Source organism: Helobdella robusta (assembly GCF_000326865.2).
Source record: "Helobdella robusta unplaced genomic scaffold HELROscaffold_20, whole genome shotgun sequence".
Classification (NCBI taxonomy): Eukaryota; Metazoa; Annelida; class Clitellata; order Rhynchobdellida; family Glossiphoniidae; genus Helobdella; species Helobdella robusta.
This window is the reverse complement of record NW_008704084.1, coordinates 2,309,473-2,331,834: the sequence shown is the minus strand read 5'-3', so window position 1 is coordinate 2,331,834 and position 22,362 is coordinate 2,309,473. Positions and strand designations below refer to the sequence as shown.

Genomic DNA, 22,362 nt, shown 5'->3' with positions numbered 1-22,362 from the left:
TTACTCTTCTGTCTGTCGTTCGGACTGTCGTTCGGACTGTTCTTTGATCTGTTTTAACTCCTCTGTCTGTCGTTCGGACTGTCGTTCAGACTGTTCTTTGATCTGTTTTAAATCCTCTGTCTGTCGTTCGGACTGTCGTTCGGACTGTTCTTTGATCTGTTTTATTTCAGTTGACATACTAAGCAGAAGTTCCATCATTTTGGCGGTTGTAAACGTGCCTGTGCTAATTTCATTGTCTTCGTCAGCACCATCAAACTTGAATTCGTCTGGGTTCTTACCTTCGTCAATGAGAGCTTCTCTCAGACGTGCAACTAGTACTTCTTTGTTGCCACTTGTGACAAGGCTTCGTTTCTGTAGTTCTTCTCGTAGTTGAACTACGTTCAACCCACACAGTTTTGACATCGTGTTCTTTTTCTACGAGTAGTAATTCGCTGGTTGAAGATCCCACTTCTGACACCAATGTTATAATACTCGCTGTCGTAACCGGTTTACGATGCGACGGGTTCAAATCTTCGATTGAATAAAATACTCCAAACAGTTATTAAACTTTATTTACAGATGAAATCAACTATTATTAGTTATTAAACTTTATTTACAGAAGAAATCAACTAATCGTTTATTTCCAGTAAATTCGCACTAACGCAACAATTAACTTTTAAATCTTTCAAAATCTATCGCTATGACAACGTCAACAAACAATTCAAATATCGCTTTAAATAATTCACCGAATCGCTATTCACAAAATCACGAATTTCACTAATCACGAATATCACCAATCACGAATATCACTAATCACGAATATCCCAATCACGAATATCACCAATCACGAATATCACCAATCCCAAATATCTTGCGACGTGCGCAAGCGTCGTTTCTAGATTCTTCCCGATGGTCCGATTCCAGCATACTCTAGAACGTTCCAGTCACTAGAACATTCTAGAATACGCTAGAATCTAGTGCGTTCGGTAGCACGGTTATAACAATATTCTCATATATTTGATTTTTTGCTTTCCATTTTCAGATTTTTTTCTTGTTTAAGTAACATCAATCTGTTTTAATTATTATCAATTATGGAATAAATTTGATGAATAAGATGAAAAATACCCGACTTTGGGAGAAAATTTCCGACTACAAATCTGACATTCTATTCAGAACCCGACTCCTTGCCCAAACTCCCTTCTCCGACTAAACCTATTAAATAAAATTATTTGAATGCGTCAAAATGATTTTCAAAGTTCCCGTTTAAGAAATTAACCTCGTTCTTTTTTGTCTCAGTTGACTGGCCATACAATGTGAAAGATAACAATTTAAAAAAATGCTTGTTATTGTTTAAAATAAAAAACCTCTTTGTTTGTTTTTAATATAATTGTCTATTAAAGAAACGTTAATTGAAATATTAGAAGACACGTTAGTCGACATAAAGCGAAAAGCATACACGTGCAAGTTAGTCAAGTTAGCAATAATATAAGATTGTCTGAAAATATGGAGTCATAAATATATTGAAACATATATAATATACATATATATAATTTCAATACTTTCCCTTGACATTAGTCCCATATGTCCACACAGGAGTTTCAGTCTGACTCTGTCCAGTGGCTTTGCCATCACATCAGCGACTTGATCACTTGTTGAAATTTGTGTGATATCAACCGTTCCATCTTGAATTTTTTCTCTAATAAAAAAGTTCTTCAAGTCAATGTGTTTTGTTCGCCGAAGAAATTGTGGGTTCTGAGCTAATTTGACTGCAGCACCGTTGTCAACTTGCAAGATTGGCACATCTTTCAAATCAACCTGTAATGATTTGAATAATCTTTGAAGCCAAATTATTTCTTTGACAGCCTCTATCGCAGCGATGATCTCAGCCTCTGTTGTAGATGTTGCAACTATGGCCTGTCGTTGAATAATCCATGATATTATGCCTCCTGCATATATCACTGCAATACCTGTGGTCGAACGTCCAGTCTTTCTACAGCCTCCAAAATCTGAATAACTGAAACACAGTAAAACTCCTTTTGTACTGTCTGATCTGTACACAACGCTCTGATCGATTGTTCCTGCTAAGTATCTAAGCACTCGTTTTGCTTTTATTATATCTCCTGGTGTTGGGTTCTCGAGGGAGCGTGATAAATAGCTAATGCTGTATGCAATGTCTGGCCTTGTACCTAACATCAGGTACATTAATGCTCCAACTAGTTGTTGAAAAGGGTATTCTGAACCTGCTATGTCTGATTGATTATTATCATTTTCTTTAAGCATTGGGGTGTGAACTGGTTTACATTCTTCAAATCTGAAAAGTTTAAAAATTTTCCTTGCAAAACCAGATTGACAAACTTTTATGCTTCCATCCAATAGAGTTTCTATTTGAAGACCTAGAAAATATGTTGCAGATTTAACTGTAACCTGAAATTTCAGCTTCAATTTTCCAATGAATAGATCTAAATCTTCTGTGTTGCTAGCGGCTACCAGTCCATCACCAACATACAATGCTAACATCATAATGTTTTCATTCTGTTTTTTAACATACATACATGGATCCGCTTCACTCGACTTAAAGCCACATTCAAAAAGAAACTTGCCAAAGCATTGATTCCAACAACGAGGTGCTTGCTTTAGACCATACAGACTTTTGAGCAATCGACAAACTTTATTTGAGCCATCATTATATCCTTCTGGTTGTTTGATGTGGATCACTTCATCAAGTTCACCATACAGGAATGCAGTTGATACATCAAATTGAAGAAGATGCAGTTTTTCACTTGCTGCAATACTTAGTACAGAGCGAACTGTAGTCAACTTTACTACTGGACTAAACGTCTGATTGTAATCTACATTTTGTTGTTGTGAAAATCATTTTGCCACAAGTCTTGCCTTGTATCTATCTACAAGGTTTTTATTTTGTAAAACCATTTACATGGAATAATTTTAGCTCCTCTGGGTAGCTCACAAAGTTCCCAAGCTCTATTTTTGTTTGATGAATTAATTTCATTATTCATGGCATCATTCCAATATTTACTTTCCCTGCTTTGAATGGCTACTTCGTATGTATCTGGTTCATGTACATCTAATAAATATGTCTCAGCCTGCATCACATAATCATCTAACTTCTTAGGTTTCTGCAAGCTTGACCTATCTCTGAGTTGAACTTTAACTGAATTATCTATAATCTTCTCAGTGTCATCTGTAATTTCTTGTTTTGAATCATCATTTCTACTACTAGAGTCATTTTCTGATTTGCAATTGATTTGATGATCTGTTGTAAAATCTTTTTGAGTGTGATGTTCAAATGATGTTGTACATTTCATAGGTTTTTCTTGGAAAACTACATCTCTTGAGAATATCATTTTATATTGATTTTTGAGCCATATACGATAGCGTTCGTCACCATCGTAACCAACAAGGTAACCTTTTATGGCTTTCTTATCCATTTTTTGACGTTTTTGATCAGGTATGTGAACAAAACATGTAGAGCCAATTATTCTCAAATAGTTAGTTCTCGACTTTTTACCTGTCCAAATTTCAAATGGGCTTTTATCTTTAATCGACGACTTGCCTGTTCGATTAAGTAAATATACTGCAGTTGAACATAACTCAGCCCACATAGCGACTGGAAATTCAAAATCTGGATTTGAGTACTTCAATGTGTGTGCCATTTCTACTATTGTTCTGTTTTCACATTCACTACCACCATTTTGTTGACGTGTATATGCTGCTGTTAGTCTTTGCGTGATTCCATGGCTGTGCAGGATGTTTTGAACTTCTTCGTTGTCAAACTCACCCCCATTGTCACTCAAAAATTCTTTTACTTTATGACCTTGAGTCGCTGCTTGAGACAAAATATTTTGTAGTGCCTGTTTCACTTCATTTTTGTGTCTAAGAAAAGAAATGAACCTCATTTTGCTGTAATGATCTTTGAAAACAACAAAATATCGTTTACTATTAAATGATTCTGTACTGAAAGGACCACAAACATCTGCTGATAGTAGTTCACCTGGTTTATTGGTTGCATTTCTCTTGCCAAATTTTAACCGATGTGCTTTACCATAGAGACATGGTTCACACAAATCCTTGTCAAGATGAACTTTAATGTTTAACTCCTTTTCTATAACATTCTTTATGTGACTTTTATCTTTGATGACCAAAACGTTCATGGTAGAGCTGCACTATTGAATTTTCACTGACTACATTCACTTCAGCCAGTGTATCTGGAGTTAATGAAATCAAGTTTGTCTCATACAAGGAACCATTTACTCGTCTTGTCCCTTGTACTACCACTCGGTTCTTTATACTGAGTTGACATTTGGTTGCATAAGATTCAAACTTGCTGTTTTTTGAATTTTTATCTTGTGCGGCTAATATGGAAAACAGGTTTCTACCTATATTTGGAACATACCAGACATCTGAGAGTTTTATATACTGTTGTTTGTTATTTACTAATGACGGCATATTTATTTCGCCTTTACCCACAGCAGCAAGAACTTCTTTTCCTGCAGCTTGAACAGAACATGGTGCGACAAACTTCTCAAAAGTAACAAAATTATCTGGATTGTTCGTTAGGTTCTTTGTTGCTCCATTGTCAATATACCACTTAGTGTTGTCTCTCAGTGTTTGATTACTGGCTGACGTGCACAAAACTACATTTGATGTTTCATCATATGCTTTTCTTGGTGTCGCTGAAGCATTTTTGGAATTTTTAGAAGGTCTTCCATCATTGACCCACTTTCTACATTGCTTAACCCAGTGTCCAGGTTTATGGCAATAGTTGCAATTACCAACTGGTTTTGTCCTTTTAGTGAAATCTCTTGATTTGTTGAAACTTGGCTTTCCAACATTTACAACTAAGGCGTTCTGCCTTGATGATTTATCGATTGTGTCGAAAGTCTTTATTTCTCTTTCGAAAGCACAGAGATGAGTAATTAAATCATCTATCGACTGCTTTTCTTCACCTAGCATTAGCCAACTTGATTTGAAGTTTTGGAAACTATTTGGGAGAATCTGCATTGCTTTGCATACTAATAGCAGCTCTGGTAGTTTATTTTCTCCTGATGCCTGAAGCCCACTGTTTAATTCGTTCCATAAAGTCTTCAATCTTGTAATTTGACAGGATACATCTACATCCGCTATCCAATTGAAATCGAAAAAATTGCTACAAACTTGGAACAGTTGGTTCTTAGTTGACGCTTCAATATTTCTTTTTAATTCCTCCCAAACCTCCCAAACTTCAAATGCTGTGTTCTTGTCCATTATCTTTTGGTATGTATCTTCTGTGACTGCATTCGCAATTACTGATTTGGCATAACTGTTTGCCTTTCTAAACAGATCCGATTTATTTTTAAAATCTTTTGTCTGTTGCTTTGTTTGATTTTCTAGTAATTCTGGTTTTGACAACTTCCCATCAATCACATCAAGTGCGCCCTCATGGTAGTCCATGAAATCTCGAACACGACGTTTCCAAATGGGCTAATCGGCTGCGCAACTTAACTGTTTTATTTGAAGCTTTGAGTCCATTTTGAAGGAAAAAAAAAATTGATGTTCTTGCTTCACGGATAGCTGGAAAAGTTCTTTTAGTCACGAATTGCAATCTCTTTTTTTTCAAAATAACTTTTTCTCTAAACAATTTATTAAGCGTTCTGGGCTCATAACCTGTTTAAAATAAAAAACCTCTTCGTTTGTTTTTAATATAATTGTTTATTAAAGAAACGTTAACTGAAATATTAGAAGACACGTTAGTCGACAAAAAGCGAAAAGCATACACGTGCAAGTTAGTCAAGTTAGCATTAATATAAGATTGTCTGAAACTATGGAAAGTCATAAATATATTGAAACATATATAATATACATATATATTATTTCAATAGTTATCAGTTTTATAGTAGATTGGAATATCTTCTTGTTGCTCAAGTTGTGATGTAGTTTAACATAATAACTCTAATTACTTTAAGTTAATTACGTTAAGCCCCAGGTAAAAATATTTGAATCCGTTTCCCTATCCGATTCCGGGTTTCGAATCTAAGAAAAATTTTGCAAGTTTTGCATCATAATTTTACTTATATCACTAATATAGAAAAGTAAAATTTTTGACTCCTACTCAAACTTCGGTTTATTTTCCACGAATTTCAAAAAAGACCGTCGGAGTCGGATGAAAATTATCCGACTTCGGAAGGAAATTTTCGACTCAGAATGGGATTTCCTACTCCGAATCCAACTTCCTACACCAACTCCACCGTACGTATACATAATTATTTTTGCATTTAATTATCTTGATTTTTCCTTGTTTAAGTGACTTCAATCTGTTTATCAATTTAAAATAAAATCTTAAAATTTTCGACTTTGAATCCGATTCCCTACTCGGATACCGCCGATTTGAAATCCGTACCAATTCATAATCAAAATCAAATTCATACTCCAATTCCCTACAATCAACTTGTCGAATCCGGTAAAAATTTCTGAATCCGTTACCCTATCCGACTCCGCCAAGTTGCTAGTACAAGACAATTTTTTAACTTTCGCATTATAATTTTACTTATATATCATTAATTAAAAAAATTCCTTACTATGATTCTACCAACTCCGAGTAAAAATATTTGATTCCGTCTTACTATGCAACTCCGGATTACGAGTCTGTCGGATTGCAAATCCTAATAATAAAAACTATTAATCCTCAATAATAAATATATAACACCACGAACCATGGTTTGTGCGGGCTATATAAGAGACTGCGATGACTATTCTGATAGGTATTCGGGTTGCTGATGAGTCCCCGGTAGGGACGAAACACGTGTCCAGCCTATCCAAACGAATGCTATTCTTTTCTTCTCTGGCTCACTGCTCTTCCCGGTTCGATGTTCTCATACATTAGCGCAACTGCAACAAATTGGTGACCACGAAGTGATCGAAGAAACCAGCAATGAGAGTTCCCACTTCTACGCGAATCTTTTTTCGAAACAACAACACTGGATTGATCCCAACAATTCAACCTCATCCATCACGTTCGCCAACACACACGCGACGATCTGGTGGGGGAGTATTGTTGGATTGCAAATCCAACAATACTAATAATACAAAAGATTGTCCAGCCTACCCAAAGAAATACTATTTTTTCTTCTCTCGCTCACTGCTCTTCCTGGTTTGGTGTTCTCAAACATTAGCGCAACCGCAACGAGTCTGACAAAAATTATTCAATTTTTCTATCATAAATATTTTTATATACCACTAGTAAAGTAAAGTAATTACTCCAACTCCCATTTAATGTTCGGTTTATTTTCTACAAATTTTAGAAAAGACTGTTGGATTCTGATAAAAAAATATCCGACTCGGAGAGAAAATTTCTGACTCAGGTTCCGACTTACTACTCCAAAAACGACTCTCTACTCCGACTTTGTCGATCAGATATCAATATTTTGATTGCGTCAAAATATTATTCAAAGTTTTTGTTCACGATATAGACCTCGTTATTTTTAAACTGAATTATTGACCGGGCTACCTTGTAAAAAATAACAAATTAAAAAATGCTCGTTTTCAGTTTTTTGGTAGATTGAAATATCTTTTGGTCCCTCGTGTTGTGACGTATCTTAAACGTAATAACTTTAATTAATATGTTAATTACGTTAAGCTTCGTTTGTGAGCGGGGCATACAATGCCTGCCGTATCGACCACCTATCCAGTAGGGCCAATATTTGATTTTTGCATTCAGTTTTCAAGATTTTTCTTTTGTTTAAGTGACTTCAATCTGTTTAAAATAAATTCAACGTAAAATTTCTGACTCTAAATCCGACTCCCCACTCCGACTCCGCCGACTTCGAATCCAATTTCCTACTCCGATTCCTTACTATGACTCCGCCGAGTAAAATCTTGGTTCCGAGTCATTAAAAAATAATACAATTTTCGCATCATAATTTTACTTATAATAACTAATAAAAAATTAGTAAATACTCCTACTCAATCTTTGGTTTCTGTTTTATGAAGGCTCTAGGCGTCGGATGAAAAATATCGGACTTCGAATTCGACTTCATACAACAACTCTGCCGACTTCTAATCTGAGTGAAGAAATTCATCTTCGAATCCGACTTCTAACTCCAATTCCGTCGACTCCAAATCCACCTCCTTACTCCGACTACCTACTCCTGACTACGGTTAAAAATTTCAGAATCCGTTTCCCAACTCAGATTTGATTATTTTTTTAAGTGACTTCAATCTGTTTAAATTATAAATTAAAATAAATTCAACGTAAAATTTCCAAATCCGACTCCGCCGGCTTTGGATCAAACTTCTTAGTCCGATACCCTACTATGACTCCACGGGTAAAAACATTTGAATCCGTCTCCCTATCTGACTCAGAGTTCCGAGTCTTTAAAAGATTTTACTTTAGGGCGGCCTGATGGTCTAGTGGTTAAGGTCGCCTGATGCTGTTTCGCAGTAAACGAGTTCGAAGATGACAAAGATCTCCGCCTATCACTCGTGTGTGATGTATCGTTTAGTGTATTCATATACGATGTTTGTGGCGTGTTATTGAATTTTTTGAACTTTTGAAGTGTAATTGATCTTTAATCTTTTTTAATCTTTAGCATCATTATTTTACTTATTATTAGTAATAAGAAAAAGTAAATACTCCTACTCAATCTTTGATTTATGTTTTAGGATAGCTCGCTACGTCGGATGAAAAATATTTGACTCCGAATTCGACTTCCTACTCTGATTCCGACTTCCTACACCGATTGCGCGGCCTCCACTTCCGACCCCTTTCACCGACTACCTATCTGGCTCCAGTGACTACCGGTGAAAATTTCCGAATCTATCTCCCTACTTCGACTAGATTATTTTCTTGTTAAAGTGACTTCAATCTGTTTTAATTATCAGTTTGAAATAAGTCAACGTAAAATTTTCAACTCCTAGACAGACTCCCTACCCGACTCCGTCGACTTTGAATTCATCTTTCTAGTTCGATTCCTAACTACGACTCCAGCAACTTCGTGTAAAGACGTTTAAATCCGCTACACTATTCAACTAAAAATATCCATCTCCGAATCCGACTTCCTACTCCGATTCCGCCGGCTCCAAATACGACTCCTTGACAACGGGTGAAAATTAAAATTTCCGAATTCGTCTCCCTATCTTGATTAGATATTTTTTCAGTGATTTTAATCTTCTTTAATTATCAATTTTGAAATGTTTCATAAAATTTTCGACTCTCTCTCTCTCTCTCTCTCTCTCTCTCTCTCTCTCTATATATATATATATATATATATATATATATATATATATATATATATATATATACTGTTTCTACAATGTTAATTCCTTGTTTATTTAAACAATTAGCAGACCATATAATTAGAATGTAATTAGTAGCAGACGGTATTAAGACGGTATAGGAATACCAAAAAAAGCTTTTTTGTTTATCAAGCTTAAATGTTCTATCATGCTTAAAATAAAAATTTTGGTTTTGAACTCTAGAAACTTGACAATGATTTACGATCTACCGTTAGAAAAATCGATAAATTAAATAGGAAGCTTACTAACGCAGAGCATGCTGTGATTTGTATCAATATAAATATATGCATGTGTGTGTATATCTGTGTGTAGATGTACATTCATGAGTGCTCTTACCGCGCTTTTTCAAAACGCTCAAAGCGCATCGACGCAAAACGATCTCATATGTCATGACATATGAGATCGACAAAAAAGGAAGAGAAAGACGAGATGGAGGATTGTTCTATACAGTCGAGCCGACAACGTCAAAGCCCCATGCATTAATAAGCAGTCGAAGGTCTTGTTCTGATAAGTTGATTGACGACTTGATAGTTATGCTTACGTTGGCGAAGGTTGTCTGTAGTAGTTTTGATTGGTGGTAGTAGAGGGTGGATGAGGTGAAAATGTTGAAAATCTGTAGTATAGCATAGCGCATCTCCAAAAACCGTGAATCACGTTCTTTATTTTCTGATCTGAAATTTGAGACTCTATCTCGTAAATCCATCGACCTTAACTGGCGTTCTTCCTCCGTTTCTGCTGATCTGGCAGTTGCAGCTCAATCACATAATTTCATCTATCTTGACTTGAATTCTTCTGTTTCTTTCTATCTGGAAGTTGCAGCTCGAGCATGTAGACAAATTTATCAACCCTTACTGGCGTTATTTCTCAGTTTATCAATCTGGTAGCAGCTTTATCACGCAATATTATTAACCTTAATTTGCGTTCTTCTTCCGTTTCTTTTTGTCTGGAAGTTGCAGTTCGATAACGCAATTTCATCAACCTTGACTGGCTTTCTCCTTCCGTCTGTACAGATGAATCCCGCATCTCTGTAAGCCGTAAATCACGTCCTTCTACTGATTTTCGGATCTTGTTACTGCTTTTCATTTTGTATCAGGCAATTTTCTACCAAGTGGACATTTTTTCGGTGGCATAATAGTAATAGTATTAAAAATACTTATAAGCTGGTGTAAACATATAGATATAAGCGAATGCAATGCAATGACGTCGTTTTCGTAATTTCAAAACAACAGGATGCGTTTTGAGAACAAAATTAACGAAAAAGGATACATATTTAGTTTTTGGACTCTGGGGCGAAAACCTGAAAATCAGGCAATAAAAATAAGAAATAATCTTGTGCCGACTACCTTAATTAAAACAAACATATTTGTTTGTTGTTTATAATTTCATTATTATTATTTAACTAGTTAGTATGGCTAGTATGAGGTTACATCGATGAACTCTCCAACACTGCGTTGGGAAGCGACTCAAAACTCATCATTGTAGGTGACTTCAATCAACTCGACCATCATTCCATTCTTCAAACAGGTCTACACCCTATATTCTGGGGTCCCACCCACCAAGGTCACAACCTTGACAAGATATATGGGATTAATGTAAACCTGGACATCACTCACACTTATTGGTCACACGTTTCAACACATCATCTTGGGGTGGTTGCTGCTCCTCCACCCCCACCAACTAATTCAACATGGAGAAACAACACCACAAGAAAAGTCATCTCATTTCGCCGTCCTCATCCTTCACAGAGTAGTGCCTGCCTTCAACATCTCAACAACATCGACTTCAATAATATCTTCGACTTCAACATCACCAACAACAACTATACTCTACCAGCAATTTTTAATAATAATATTATTAATTTTGATAATATTAAAAATAACAATGATAATAATAGTCCTACTAATTGTAATAATACTTGTAACAATAATAATAATATTAACAATGATGCCAATGATAATAATAATAACAATATTAACGATAATACGTTCATAACTAACTCTATTAACAATTTTTTGCAACACTGTTTTGATAAATTTTATAGAATTATCAACTCAACTTACGACACGTACTATTCAACACCAAACATCACGATCAGATCATCAGACTCTCCATTCATCAGCCCATTTATCAAATATCTACTTCGCCAAAAAAATAATTTCGTGAGATAAGGATCCATCCTAAAAGCCGCAGCAATCACCAAATACATCAACACACTCATCATCAATTTCAACTCAAAAACTTTCACTAACAGTAAGCGTGGAAGCAAAGCCATGTGTGACCAAGTCAAAAAGATTAGAGGCTCTGACAAATCATCCAACACGTCAACATCATAGCAAATTGATGCCAACACACTCAACACCCACTTTGCCTCAATGTCAACCAACTCGTCCTACAAAACTCCACCAACAAAAGCAACAACAATCAATAGTCGTCAACATCAACAATTTACCCCATACTCCGTCTTGCACATGCGAACGAAGTCCTGCCCCTCCGGTACAAGTCCAGACAGTCTACCAGCATGGTTCCTACAAATCATCGCTCCATTCATCTCCAGTACCTTATGTTCACTCTACAATCACTGCTTAAGATATTCATTTATCCCATCACAATAGAAATTCAGCACAATTCATCCAATTCTTAAAACAAAATACCCATCATCACCAATAGATTATCGCCCAATATTTATCCCCACATACTTTCACATATTCTAGAAAAATTCATCGTTGGGTCATTCATCTATCCATATTTCAACCATCAAACCACTATTGCAAGATCAGTTTGCATTTCGCCCTACAGGTTCATCAACATACGCCATCATCTCTCTTACTTCCACAATAACATCTTCCCTTAAAAATAATAATTATGTTCATCTTATTGCCCCCGACTTTTCTAAAGCTTTTGACACCCTCAATCACTTGTCACTTTCAAATAAGTTAGCCTCTCTTCCTCTACCCGACAACATTTACAATATTATAACAAATTTTCTTTCTAATAGGTGTCACTCTACTTTCTTTTGCTCTACTCTTTCATCTACTCTACCTATTAATTCTAGCGTAGTTCAAGGTTCTGTCTTTGGACCATCTACCTTTATCATCAATGCTTCTACACTCAAAACTTTTCATAGCTCTAATCACATCATCAAATACGCTGACGACACCTACCTTATCATCTCATCATCTAACACAAACACCATCCAATCAGAACTCGACTCATTAACTACATGGTCAAAACGATGCAACCTGTCACTTAATCTCAATAAATCATTTGAACTCATCATTCAAAATAGCCGTAAGAAGATAACATAATTACCTCCAGAACACCCATCAACCACTCGCACAGGTCAATTAAAAATATTAGTCATCCCATTCACCTCCATACTTAATGTAGCACATCATATCAATCACATCATCACAAAAGGCTTTCAAACATTTCACGCAGTCAAAGCACTCCGCTCACATGGTCTCAGAGGCATCAAATTATTCGAAATCACTGAAACACTCATAAACTCACGCATCAATTATGCAGCTCCATCCTGGTCTGGTTTTGCTACACAACAACAACTTCAGCAACTATCATCAAAAAACTTATCCGCTTCAACTATCTCCCTGCATCACATCCTACCGTCACTCATATATTCAACACACTCGATTCAAGACTGTTCAAGAAAGTAGAAAATAACAACAACCGCGTCATTCATCCTCTACTACCACCAATCAAAACTACAACACACAACCTCCGTCAGCGCAAACATAACTACCAAGTCGCCACTCAATCAACATATCAGGGAAAGACCTCAAGACATCACAAGACACCTCAAACATATTAACACTCAATAAATCAATCGTTTATAATATTGCTTACAGAATTCCGTAGATGAAAATTTCAAACATTCATCAATAACAATCACACTGCCATTTTATTCAGTTTTTTTTAATTATGCGAAGCAGTAAGTAGGTTGTTAATTACCAATGGATACTTGTTATATGGGCCCTCCAAAACTGTTGTAACATTCGTTGTTAAGAAAAAGTTTGCCCACCTCTGCACTATAGCCATTCGAGAAGTTTAAATTCTTTAAATTCTTCGATGCTAGACTAAATAACATATATGTGTAAATCAAATTCTAATACAATCGTATTCTAACTAATGCTCAAACCCACACATAACGTTAAATGAGACTCAGTTGAGGAGCTTGCACCGGTACACATAAAACCGTACAAATTAACAAAAGATAATAAATATAAAACAAGAATAAATATAACAAATAAAATATAAGATATTTACTTTGAATGATACTTAACAATTTTTGAAAATTCATCACGTCAACAAAACTTCATCTACATTCTTGATCCGTTCAACTGTTTCATCATAAAATGAAACCGCACTAAATTAAAACACAATCCGCGATTTCAAGTAGTGAGATTAAAAAATTCATGTTAATGTTAGTTGAAAAAAAACTTCAGTTCTTTATCAATACAATTTGGATACAGGCATCATAAAAATAAATGTTCGATTTAACTTTGCAGCGCATCTTCTTGAAGGCAAACAACTCACAACGACCTCAAGATGTAAAGTGATTTCAGATATAATATTAAATGGAAGATCAAAAACTGTAAATATTTTTATTTCTTTCATTTCAGATAAAATATTATCAGATATAATAATAATTTTTATTTCTTTCATTACTGATAAAATATTATCAGATATAATAATAATTTGTATTTCTTTCATTACTGATAAAATATTATCAGATATAATATTAATTTTTATTTCTTTCATTTCAGATAAAATATTAAACGAAAGATAAAAAAACGGTAAATATTTTTATTTCTTGAGCTGTTTATTTACAAAATACATAATTAAATATACGGTTTTTCAAACTAAGTGAAATAAATTAAAAATTAATAGTCGGCAACCGAATTACATGATAACATATTAATGATGAAAGTCAAGAGGGATGAACCGTCGTTGTCCGGTATATATGCCGTGATGTAATTCCAGAGATCACCTGTTTGCAAGGTTAGAAGACAATTGAATAAACTGAGAAACATGTAAACACTTCCACGTATACCCGATAATAAAGAAAACAAAAGATCCTCACCTACGGTCTTGTTATGTGCCACGAGTAACTGGTGAACGTGATGTAAACTTTCTGCTAAATTAGCATCACCAAACGTTAGAAAGAACATGTCTCTTCCGCACTCTGACGCTGACATCAACTGAATCAGTGCTGTTTTAAATGAAATGGAAAATTATTGGCGGGTCAGGTCAGTCGGTAGAAGTGCTGTGATTTGCGTTGTTGTTGCATGATAATCTGGTTCGAAAACTGTTCGTACGAAACTCACGTTATATCATACGCGGTGCTTGCACGTGCATATAAAATGTGTATGTACGTCGTGTGGTCGGTGTGGATGCTACAAACTTTGTACCACAAAAATTTTGTTTATAGAATGATATGTAGGCAGTTCTGCGCGAGTGTGTGTTGTGTGTGCGTGTATAAACTCTTTCATCAGATTTGTTAACTGACCTTTTAATTCAGGATTTCCTCTAAATGCTCCACACCCCCATTTCCCAGTAGCCACAGGAGCCAGATAGTTGCTGGCAGTGCACATGAATCCACAATATGACTGACATCAAATAAATGGTTGCATGAATTAAAATAAATAAACATTACCTGGTAAAAAGCTCCTACACAAAGTTATTATTTGTTAGATGCTTAAGAAACAATGTTTCGAACAAGTCTGGAAACTGGCGCCATTTGAACAATGGATTATCACAGCACCACAATTTCCTAGGCTAGAAAAATGTGGCTGCCTAACTTAAATATAGCATATTATAAATCTCAATTGATAGGCGAAATTGATTTGAAGTAAATACACTCTAACAGATGGCATAATAGTTATATAATTAGAAAATAATTAATAAAATTGAATCATGATGAAAAAAGAATACTTTATTAAGCTCTCTCAGTATGAGATTTTCGTCGAACTGATCTGCAGGTTTTCTGAATGGTAGGGCGTCTATCGCCACCAGCTCCTTTTCTCTTCTTCGCCAAGAATCACTGACGTTTTAAAAAAAATAGATTGGTAATTATCATCGACCCTATTTAAAAGTTAATAGGAAATGAAACAACCGGAAACGAAATTGATATGTTATTGTCGAAAATATTAAACAAAATTATTCTAAAAAAATATAAGTATAAGAAAATATTTTAAACGGTTAAATAACAAAAAATAAATATTCTAAAAACAAGCTAACAAACAAGCAAACAAAACAACAAATAAACAAAACCAAATGAACAAACAAACAAAACCAAGTTAAACAAATAAAACAACACACACACACACACACACACACACACACACACACACACACACACAGCGAACCGTGGAGTGCAGTCGACAAAATCTTCATGAAATCTGAAAGACTGCGCATAGCCCGTAAACGATGAATAAGTTTCAATTCCCTTAATGATCAGACACTCGTTAGGCAGGAGACATTCAGTAAGCAAGCAGGAGACGATGGCTTCAGGACATGTTATGAATCTGTTTTAGGAACAATGTTTCATTTTCTCACAATAGGATGTATCAAATGAATTGCTGTCAACATATACAGCGTCATTCTATTTCTGCATTGTTCAACGGTGTATCGTACATAAAGATTAAAAAAGGTTAAAGGTCTATTACACTCTTCTCAGAAACAGCATTGTACAAACTAGCATTGAAAAGGCGGGCATATTTTTCCATTCAGAATGGCGCTAATAACCACTGAGTCAACATGCCACCATCAAATTTATCAACAATTGATAATTTAATTAACTAATTGATCAACATATTTGCAATTATTAACGAGTGAACCAGAATTTTCTTCAGATCACCAAAAAAAGTAAAAACAATTTGTCCTAATTGAGAAAATTTTCCGAAGTTTTCTCGGCAAAATAATAAAGTGGAATGAAGTTCTGTAAAGACCAAACTCGTTTCTGGTTCAATACCTACATGGATATATGACACGCTCAAAAAACAGAAATCTCGAGAATTAGTACTTACGGAACTGACAATCTTCACTCTGATGATTTTTACCTTCGTGCTTTATAAAAGGGCAGTTGTAAAGTGCTAAAAATAATCATATTTTATCATTAATCATATTCCAACCTTATTTCTTCTTGAACGCAGCCAGTCCTCAAAACTCCTCCACCCAAGTATTTGTTTGCAAAGTCGACCTGCCACAAACAACAATGTCTTCATTATATTGATTCAAAAACTTAGGCGGCTCATTTGATAAAAAATATCAAAGTTGGTAACGTTCAAGCACCACAATTGAAATAACAAATATAACAAAGCCAAGACTGAAACAATTGTTACAACCAATCTTTGTGGAAACGTCAAAAAAAATAAGAAACAATAATGATCAACAATAGAGCGACATTACAACTAATTCATCACTTGAGTGCCTAATTAAATATAACAAGAATCAACACTGCATAACAAGGGGTTAGAAAAGAATAGTCAGAACAACATGAAGGAACCAACCTGGAGCATGCCCTCTCCGTCCTTTTCAATCAATCCTTCACTGGACACCAACATATCTCGCAGTGGGCTCTAGCAAACAAATTCAAAACAAGAAACTATTAAATAAAAACTTAATATGGTTAATTATTCAAGAAGTAAAAATTACGTAAACGATAATAAAGGCAAATGTAAGTAATGAAGAAAACCGTTGAATTTTTCCAGAAATCAATTGATGGGGGGTCGTCCAACACCTGACGAGTGAATGTCAACACGCCATCACCTTTGGAAACATTAATAACGGTTAAGCAAATTTTTCTGTCAACAGCACATCTCATCTAAATTGTTAAAACAGAATTTGGAGTGAGAGGTTATATCTGTATGGCTACGTGGAATATAAACTACCTCTATATAACAATTTTTTTTATGTCCCTTGGAATTATACATATAAAACGAAAATAAATCCTCTATCTGTAACGAACAAAATTTATACAAGTTAAGAAATATCCGACCAGCAAACATTCTATGAATTGATATGAGCAGTGTTTTTGTACTCCTTTAATTTCTTAGAACCATATTTATTATTTCCTGTTCTACTATTATAGTAATCTTTGTGAACTCTACCTCGATTAATTCCAGTGGAATCGGAATCATCGTTGCGTGGAACAAGGAAAAATTTTAACTTTTAAAATTTTAACTTTTTCAATTCTTTCATTGTGCATCGGTGCGCACAATTTTTGTAAAAAAAAATATTACACTGTGAAAAATATTGCCACCTATAAAAAAAAACCCACTCCGAGATCATTGAAACAAAAAATTGAGGAAATAAATGTAAGGAAGACGTCACCAACCAGCCTCCTGCCTGACAACTCTGCTGAAGTAGTTCACGATGCAGTGCAACTTCGATGACTGACTCAACCTTCGATCTCCGTGCGCTTTTTTGAACAAACTTGAAATTTTAGATTAAATAAAGTTATATCAATATTCATCAGATCTAATGTTAAAATCATTTCTTAAGCCAATAACATAAAAGAACGGAAACCCACAAAAATAATAACAGTTTATAATGTATGTTATTTAACATGTTAAATAAATACAAAAAAACTAGGTTAAACTGAAAAATCTAGGTTAGGTAATTAAGTAGAACAACAATGATCCAACAAATAAAAACCATAAATGTAAAAACATTTTTTAAAGTTGTCATTAATGAACGCAGAATTTCTTAGAACTTTTTATCACAGGACCTCGGATATCGGCCTCACATGCAAAACAGGCTTTAAATGCCAGAGACAGCATTCGAACCAGGTCAGCGTGTGATAACAACTCAAGGCATTACGGCTTTCCCTATCCAAGTTAACTTGCAGACTAACTGAAGCATATACACCTAAATAATAATCAGAAAACAGATAAAGTACCCAAAAAAATTGATTTCAGGAAAGTAATGTCCGTTGGAGGATGGAAACGTGCAGAAGAAAGCATTGGCCAGCAAGCAGGACGCTTGATGCTGAGACATGGAAACACTGGCACTCTTCAATCTTCTCAACAATGGGATGGGCTTCTCAGGAAATTTGAATTAAATTAAATTTTGGGTCATAATATTTATTCATTCACTTATTTATTCATTTATTTATTCCATCTGTTATTTACAAACAATAAAAAGAGATGTACCTTAGTGCATATGAACTCGGAATTGAGAACCAAATCAATCATTCCTGGCAAAATTTTTTCAAAAAATTCCACATGCATTTCTGAACTCATCTGAAAATTCATTAAAACCAAGCTACAATTAAATATATAGGACACAGATGATATGTTGATGTAAACTTAAACTGAAGCGCAAATTCATCAGCGAGGATTCCATGTGATAAAATCTGATGCAGTTTCAAATAGTGTCAGCTGAGGCAGAGTCAAACCAGTAAACGAAGTCTTCATTTACAGTAAACTTTTGAATTATTCAACAATCTTTTCAATTTAATAAACATAACTATTTATCAACATCAACTCAGGAATAAATTATAAAGATGTATTCCTGCCTCAGACAGTGCCAGCATTAGGGTGATGTAGAGACAATTAGATAACCCAACGATACCAAACTACTTACATTTATGCTGAAATAGCCTGAAAATTATAGCAAAAAGTAAATTGCCTCATCACAGTAATCGTGCAGAGTTGTGTAGTCGTGTGACTGTTTGTGGTACGTCTGAATTGCATCCTGTGTATATAAGTTTTCCATAAAAATTTTTCCAAAAAAATAAACACAAAACTCAACAAACAATAAAAACAATATCAACAGATTTCTGATAAATGAAATAAAAAACAACAACGTCCACAAACAAACTTATGAGAACATTTATGTACATGTATCTCATTGATAGACCAATAGCCTAAGCAGGAAAGCATACAACCTCTATGTCCCTGGAACTCTTAATGAAGATGTTTCGAAGTTTCTCAAGGGAGGACTTGATCACTTGCCATCTCATCACTTTTTCTGAATGACTATACCGATTGTGACTTTCATGCTTGCTGTCCACATGGGCACCACCCCCGTGCACGATCATGACATTGTCAGATGAGTAAGGCATCTTTACGTAATTGTAACGCTGCTGTTCATTTCCATCACCCATCCAATGGTCAGGATCTGGAGTGATGACATCATTGCCACTCACCTGATGTTCATTGGCAGTGAAGAAACTATTCAATTCATTCATTTCAATTTGATAATTCAATCAATTTAATTATAAACAGCATTATATTTGCAGCTATTAGTCAGAACTGATAATTTGATGATGGTAATTCAATTCTGATGCCAGCAAAAGCACACTGTCCAAATTTTGAGACATGAAAATGTAAAACCACCACATTCAATCAACTCAAAAAAGAATTAAAAATCATTTTGAAAATAAGTAAATTAAAATTGGAAATGCTGAAAAATATTTTTGAAAAATCCTGTAAATATTAAAATATTTTAATTATTAAAAAATGTCCTCCTCTATTGAACCACTTGAACCAATTGATTAGAAGATCATTAACAAATATATTTATTGACTTGAAAATACAAGCAGAACATTTACAACAACTTTCTGGAATTAAACATAAGTAGAAGCTGGTTAATTGAACCCGCTGAAATCGTTAGTCTCTTAGGGCCAAATAATCAAAAATGGAATTAAATAACATTCTGCATAACCTATTTAGTTCCCTCAATAAACTCTAACATGTTAGAGTAACTAAACAATTCTAACATTTTATTGACATTATACAAAATTGAATGGAAAGACCAACTGGTATTTTGAATAGAAATGTGTGTTCTGAGGTCTCCTTCATAGGCGGCAAATTCGGTTTTTCAACATTTTGAAATATTTTCAACTTTTCTCTGTCTATTGGAAAAGGTTTCTGTCTGGAAATTGTTTCAAAAATTATATGCAATAATCGATTTCAACTTTATTTATAAAATAATAATTAACTGCAAATCTTGAACATTCTTTAAAATTTTTGCACGATCTTTAGTACGGTGTTTCCTAGCAGATCTATTTTTGGATGTTGTCACAGAGTTCAAATGGATGTCAGATGAAGATGACAAGTTATTTGCTGATGATGTCAACAAATCAGTTGTAGGAGGATTATTAGCCTCATAACTACTTTCTGCTTTCTTCCCTCCCAACACAGCACCACTGGAATCGTTAATTTCATTTTTTATACTCAGATCTTCTAGCTGAGGCTCATTTTGTTGCAGAATTGAATCAAATTCTACTTCCATATCTTCTAGTTCATCTGATTTTAAAAAAATGTAAAACAATTTGAAAAATAATGTATATGTATAAACTAAAATTGTATATCATAGAAAAAAACACACTCATGCAAACAAATGTAAGAAAATAAAAAAATACCTGTATGAGAACTTGTGTTATCTTCTGCTTTTTGAGTAGTAAAATATTGGAAAATTTTTGTCTGTTTCATAACTGAAAAAGTTGGGGAACTTACTTCATATATAATTACATATTTCATAACATCTAGTTAGATGCCGCAAGAAAAGGTTTGGATTGTGAAATATCATAAAGGCCCTTCAATAAAAATTTTTACAACTACGCTGCTAACTTAACAGGCAACATTGCATAATAATTAATAATAATTAGACAGGCTAAAGAATAAACACATATATATATATTTATATAATTTCATACTATATTGAATTATATAATTAATTATATATCAAATCACATTATGCATCATAAAACAAAATTGTTATAAAAATATAAAAAGCATCATTGTATATCTTATATCAGTACAGTACATTATCACACACACATACAAAGACACACATACATACATACACTCAGCATTGCTTTTCATCATATTGTTAAGCAACCACTTACTTTTGATTTTCAAAAATAATATTTTTATATTTAACTTATTATATTTAGTCTTTTCGGCAAAACCGGAGTTTGGTCATGGGTTTTTCCAGAATTATTTATTTTTAGTTATTTGCTTAAAAATTAATTATGATTTAATTAAAATTTAATTCGATAATTAAATTTTATAAATCATATAGAGGCGGTATGTTGATGATGGATTCCGATAGCATAATTTTATTATTATTATTATTTAAAAATCAAAACCTGACAGACGCAGAAACTGTTAAAACATGCAAGGCAAATGATAATGGAAAATAAACAACGGAGTTAGAATTATAAAAAGCATGGAAAATAAAATAATGATTTATAAAAACAAATAAAAGATCCATTAATTAATTGACTAGTTAATGATTTATTAAGTTATGTATTCGTTATGAAAAAAGAATTAACAAAATTGAGCAAATAGTAAATATTTATTGAGTGTTAATATATTTAAGGTGTCCTGTGACAAAGGTGTATCCTATTAAGTTGAGTAACGACTTGGTAGTTATATTTATGATGACGAAGGTTGTGTGTAGCAGTTTTGATTGATGGTTGTATGAGACGATGGATGACGTGGTTGTTGTACGTTTCTACTTTCTTAAACAGTCGAGAATTGAGTATGTTGAATATTTGAGTGACGTATATTTGATGTGCGTTATAATGAGTGAGCGATTCAATGATGTGGAATAGTTTGATGCCTTTGAGACCATGTGCGCAGTGTTGTTGAGTGCCTCAAATATTTGAAAACCTTGTGATGATGTGATTAAAATGAGGTGCTACATTAAGTGTGGAGGTAAATGTAATGCCTAATATTTTTAATTGATTCGTGCGAGTGATTGATGGTTGCTCTGGAGATAATGCTAATCGAACGGATCTAAGGCAAAATTTCAACTCAGGATTTACAACAATTTACAAGTGGGGTTCCTCAAGGTTTGGTTTTGGGGCCTCTACTGTTTGTTGTTTATATCAACTACATTGACTTTGGCAAGGTATCAAAATGATCAAGATTTGCCGATGTCACGAGGTGTGTATAAAGGTCAATAACGATAAAGTTGCTAAAGTACTAAGACAGGAATTGGCAAGAATAGTCTAAAGATTAGTAGATGATATCTAATATAAATAAACGTCTACTGTATTTCACATGAGAACTACAATCAACAGACGAAGGTTTGGAGTTTACACTGCAAAAGGACAACGAC

The 22,362-nt window shown here is 34.2% G+C and overlaps 4 protein-coding genes across 4 annotated transcripts; 1 reads left to right on the top strand and 3 right to left on the bottom strand.

Moving 5' to 3' along the window:
- On the bottom strand, positions 1-402 carry HELRODRAFT_77504 (hypothetical protein; the record flags this gene model as incomplete). The annotated part of the gene is made up of 1 exon (XM_009018110.1): positions 1-402. One exon carries the CDS (start codon positions 400-402, stop codon positions 1-3), a length of 402 nt encoding a protein of 133 aa, XP_009016358.1.
- A 9,257-nt stretch (positions 403-9,659) lies between these two features.
- On the top strand, positions 9,660-12,941 carry HELRODRAFT_171387 (hypothetical protein; the record flags this gene model as incomplete). The annotated part of the gene is made up of 4 exons (XM_009018109.1): positions 9,660-9,831; positions 10,795-11,163; positions 11,522-11,791; positions 12,709-12,941. 4 exons carry the CDS (start codon positions 9,660-9,662, stop codon positions 12,939-12,941), a joined length of 1,044 nt encoding a protein of 347 aa, XP_009016357.1.
- A 1,422-nt stretch (positions 12,942-14,363) lies between these two features.
- HELRODRAFT_131512 (hypothetical protein) lies at positions 14,364-18,503 on the bottom strand (the record flags this gene model as incomplete). The annotated part of the gene is made up of 10 exons (XM_009018108.1): positions 14,364-14,497; positions 14,795-14,894; positions 15,220-15,328; positions 15,654-15,812; positions 16,419-16,486; positions 16,797-16,865; positions 16,982-17,055; positions 17,624-17,698; positions 18,177-18,327; positions 18,441-18,503. Coding segments are annotated over 10 exons (1,002 nt in total), but the record flags the coding sequence as incomplete, so codon positions are not given.
- A 394-nt stretch (positions 18,504-18,897) lies between these two features.
- HELRODRAFT_171385 (hypothetical protein) lies at positions 18,898-20,726 on the bottom strand (the record flags this gene model as incomplete). The annotated part of the gene is made up of 5 exons (XM_009018107.1): positions 18,898-18,984; positions 19,178-19,438; positions 20,052-20,166; positions 20,234-20,540; positions 20,657-20,726. The coding sequence occupies 5 exons, from the start codon at positions 20,724-20,726 to the stop codon at positions 18,898-18,900; spliced, it is 840 nt and encodes a 279-aa protein (XP_009016355.1).
- Positions 20,727-22,362: the final 1,636 nt, after the last annotated feature.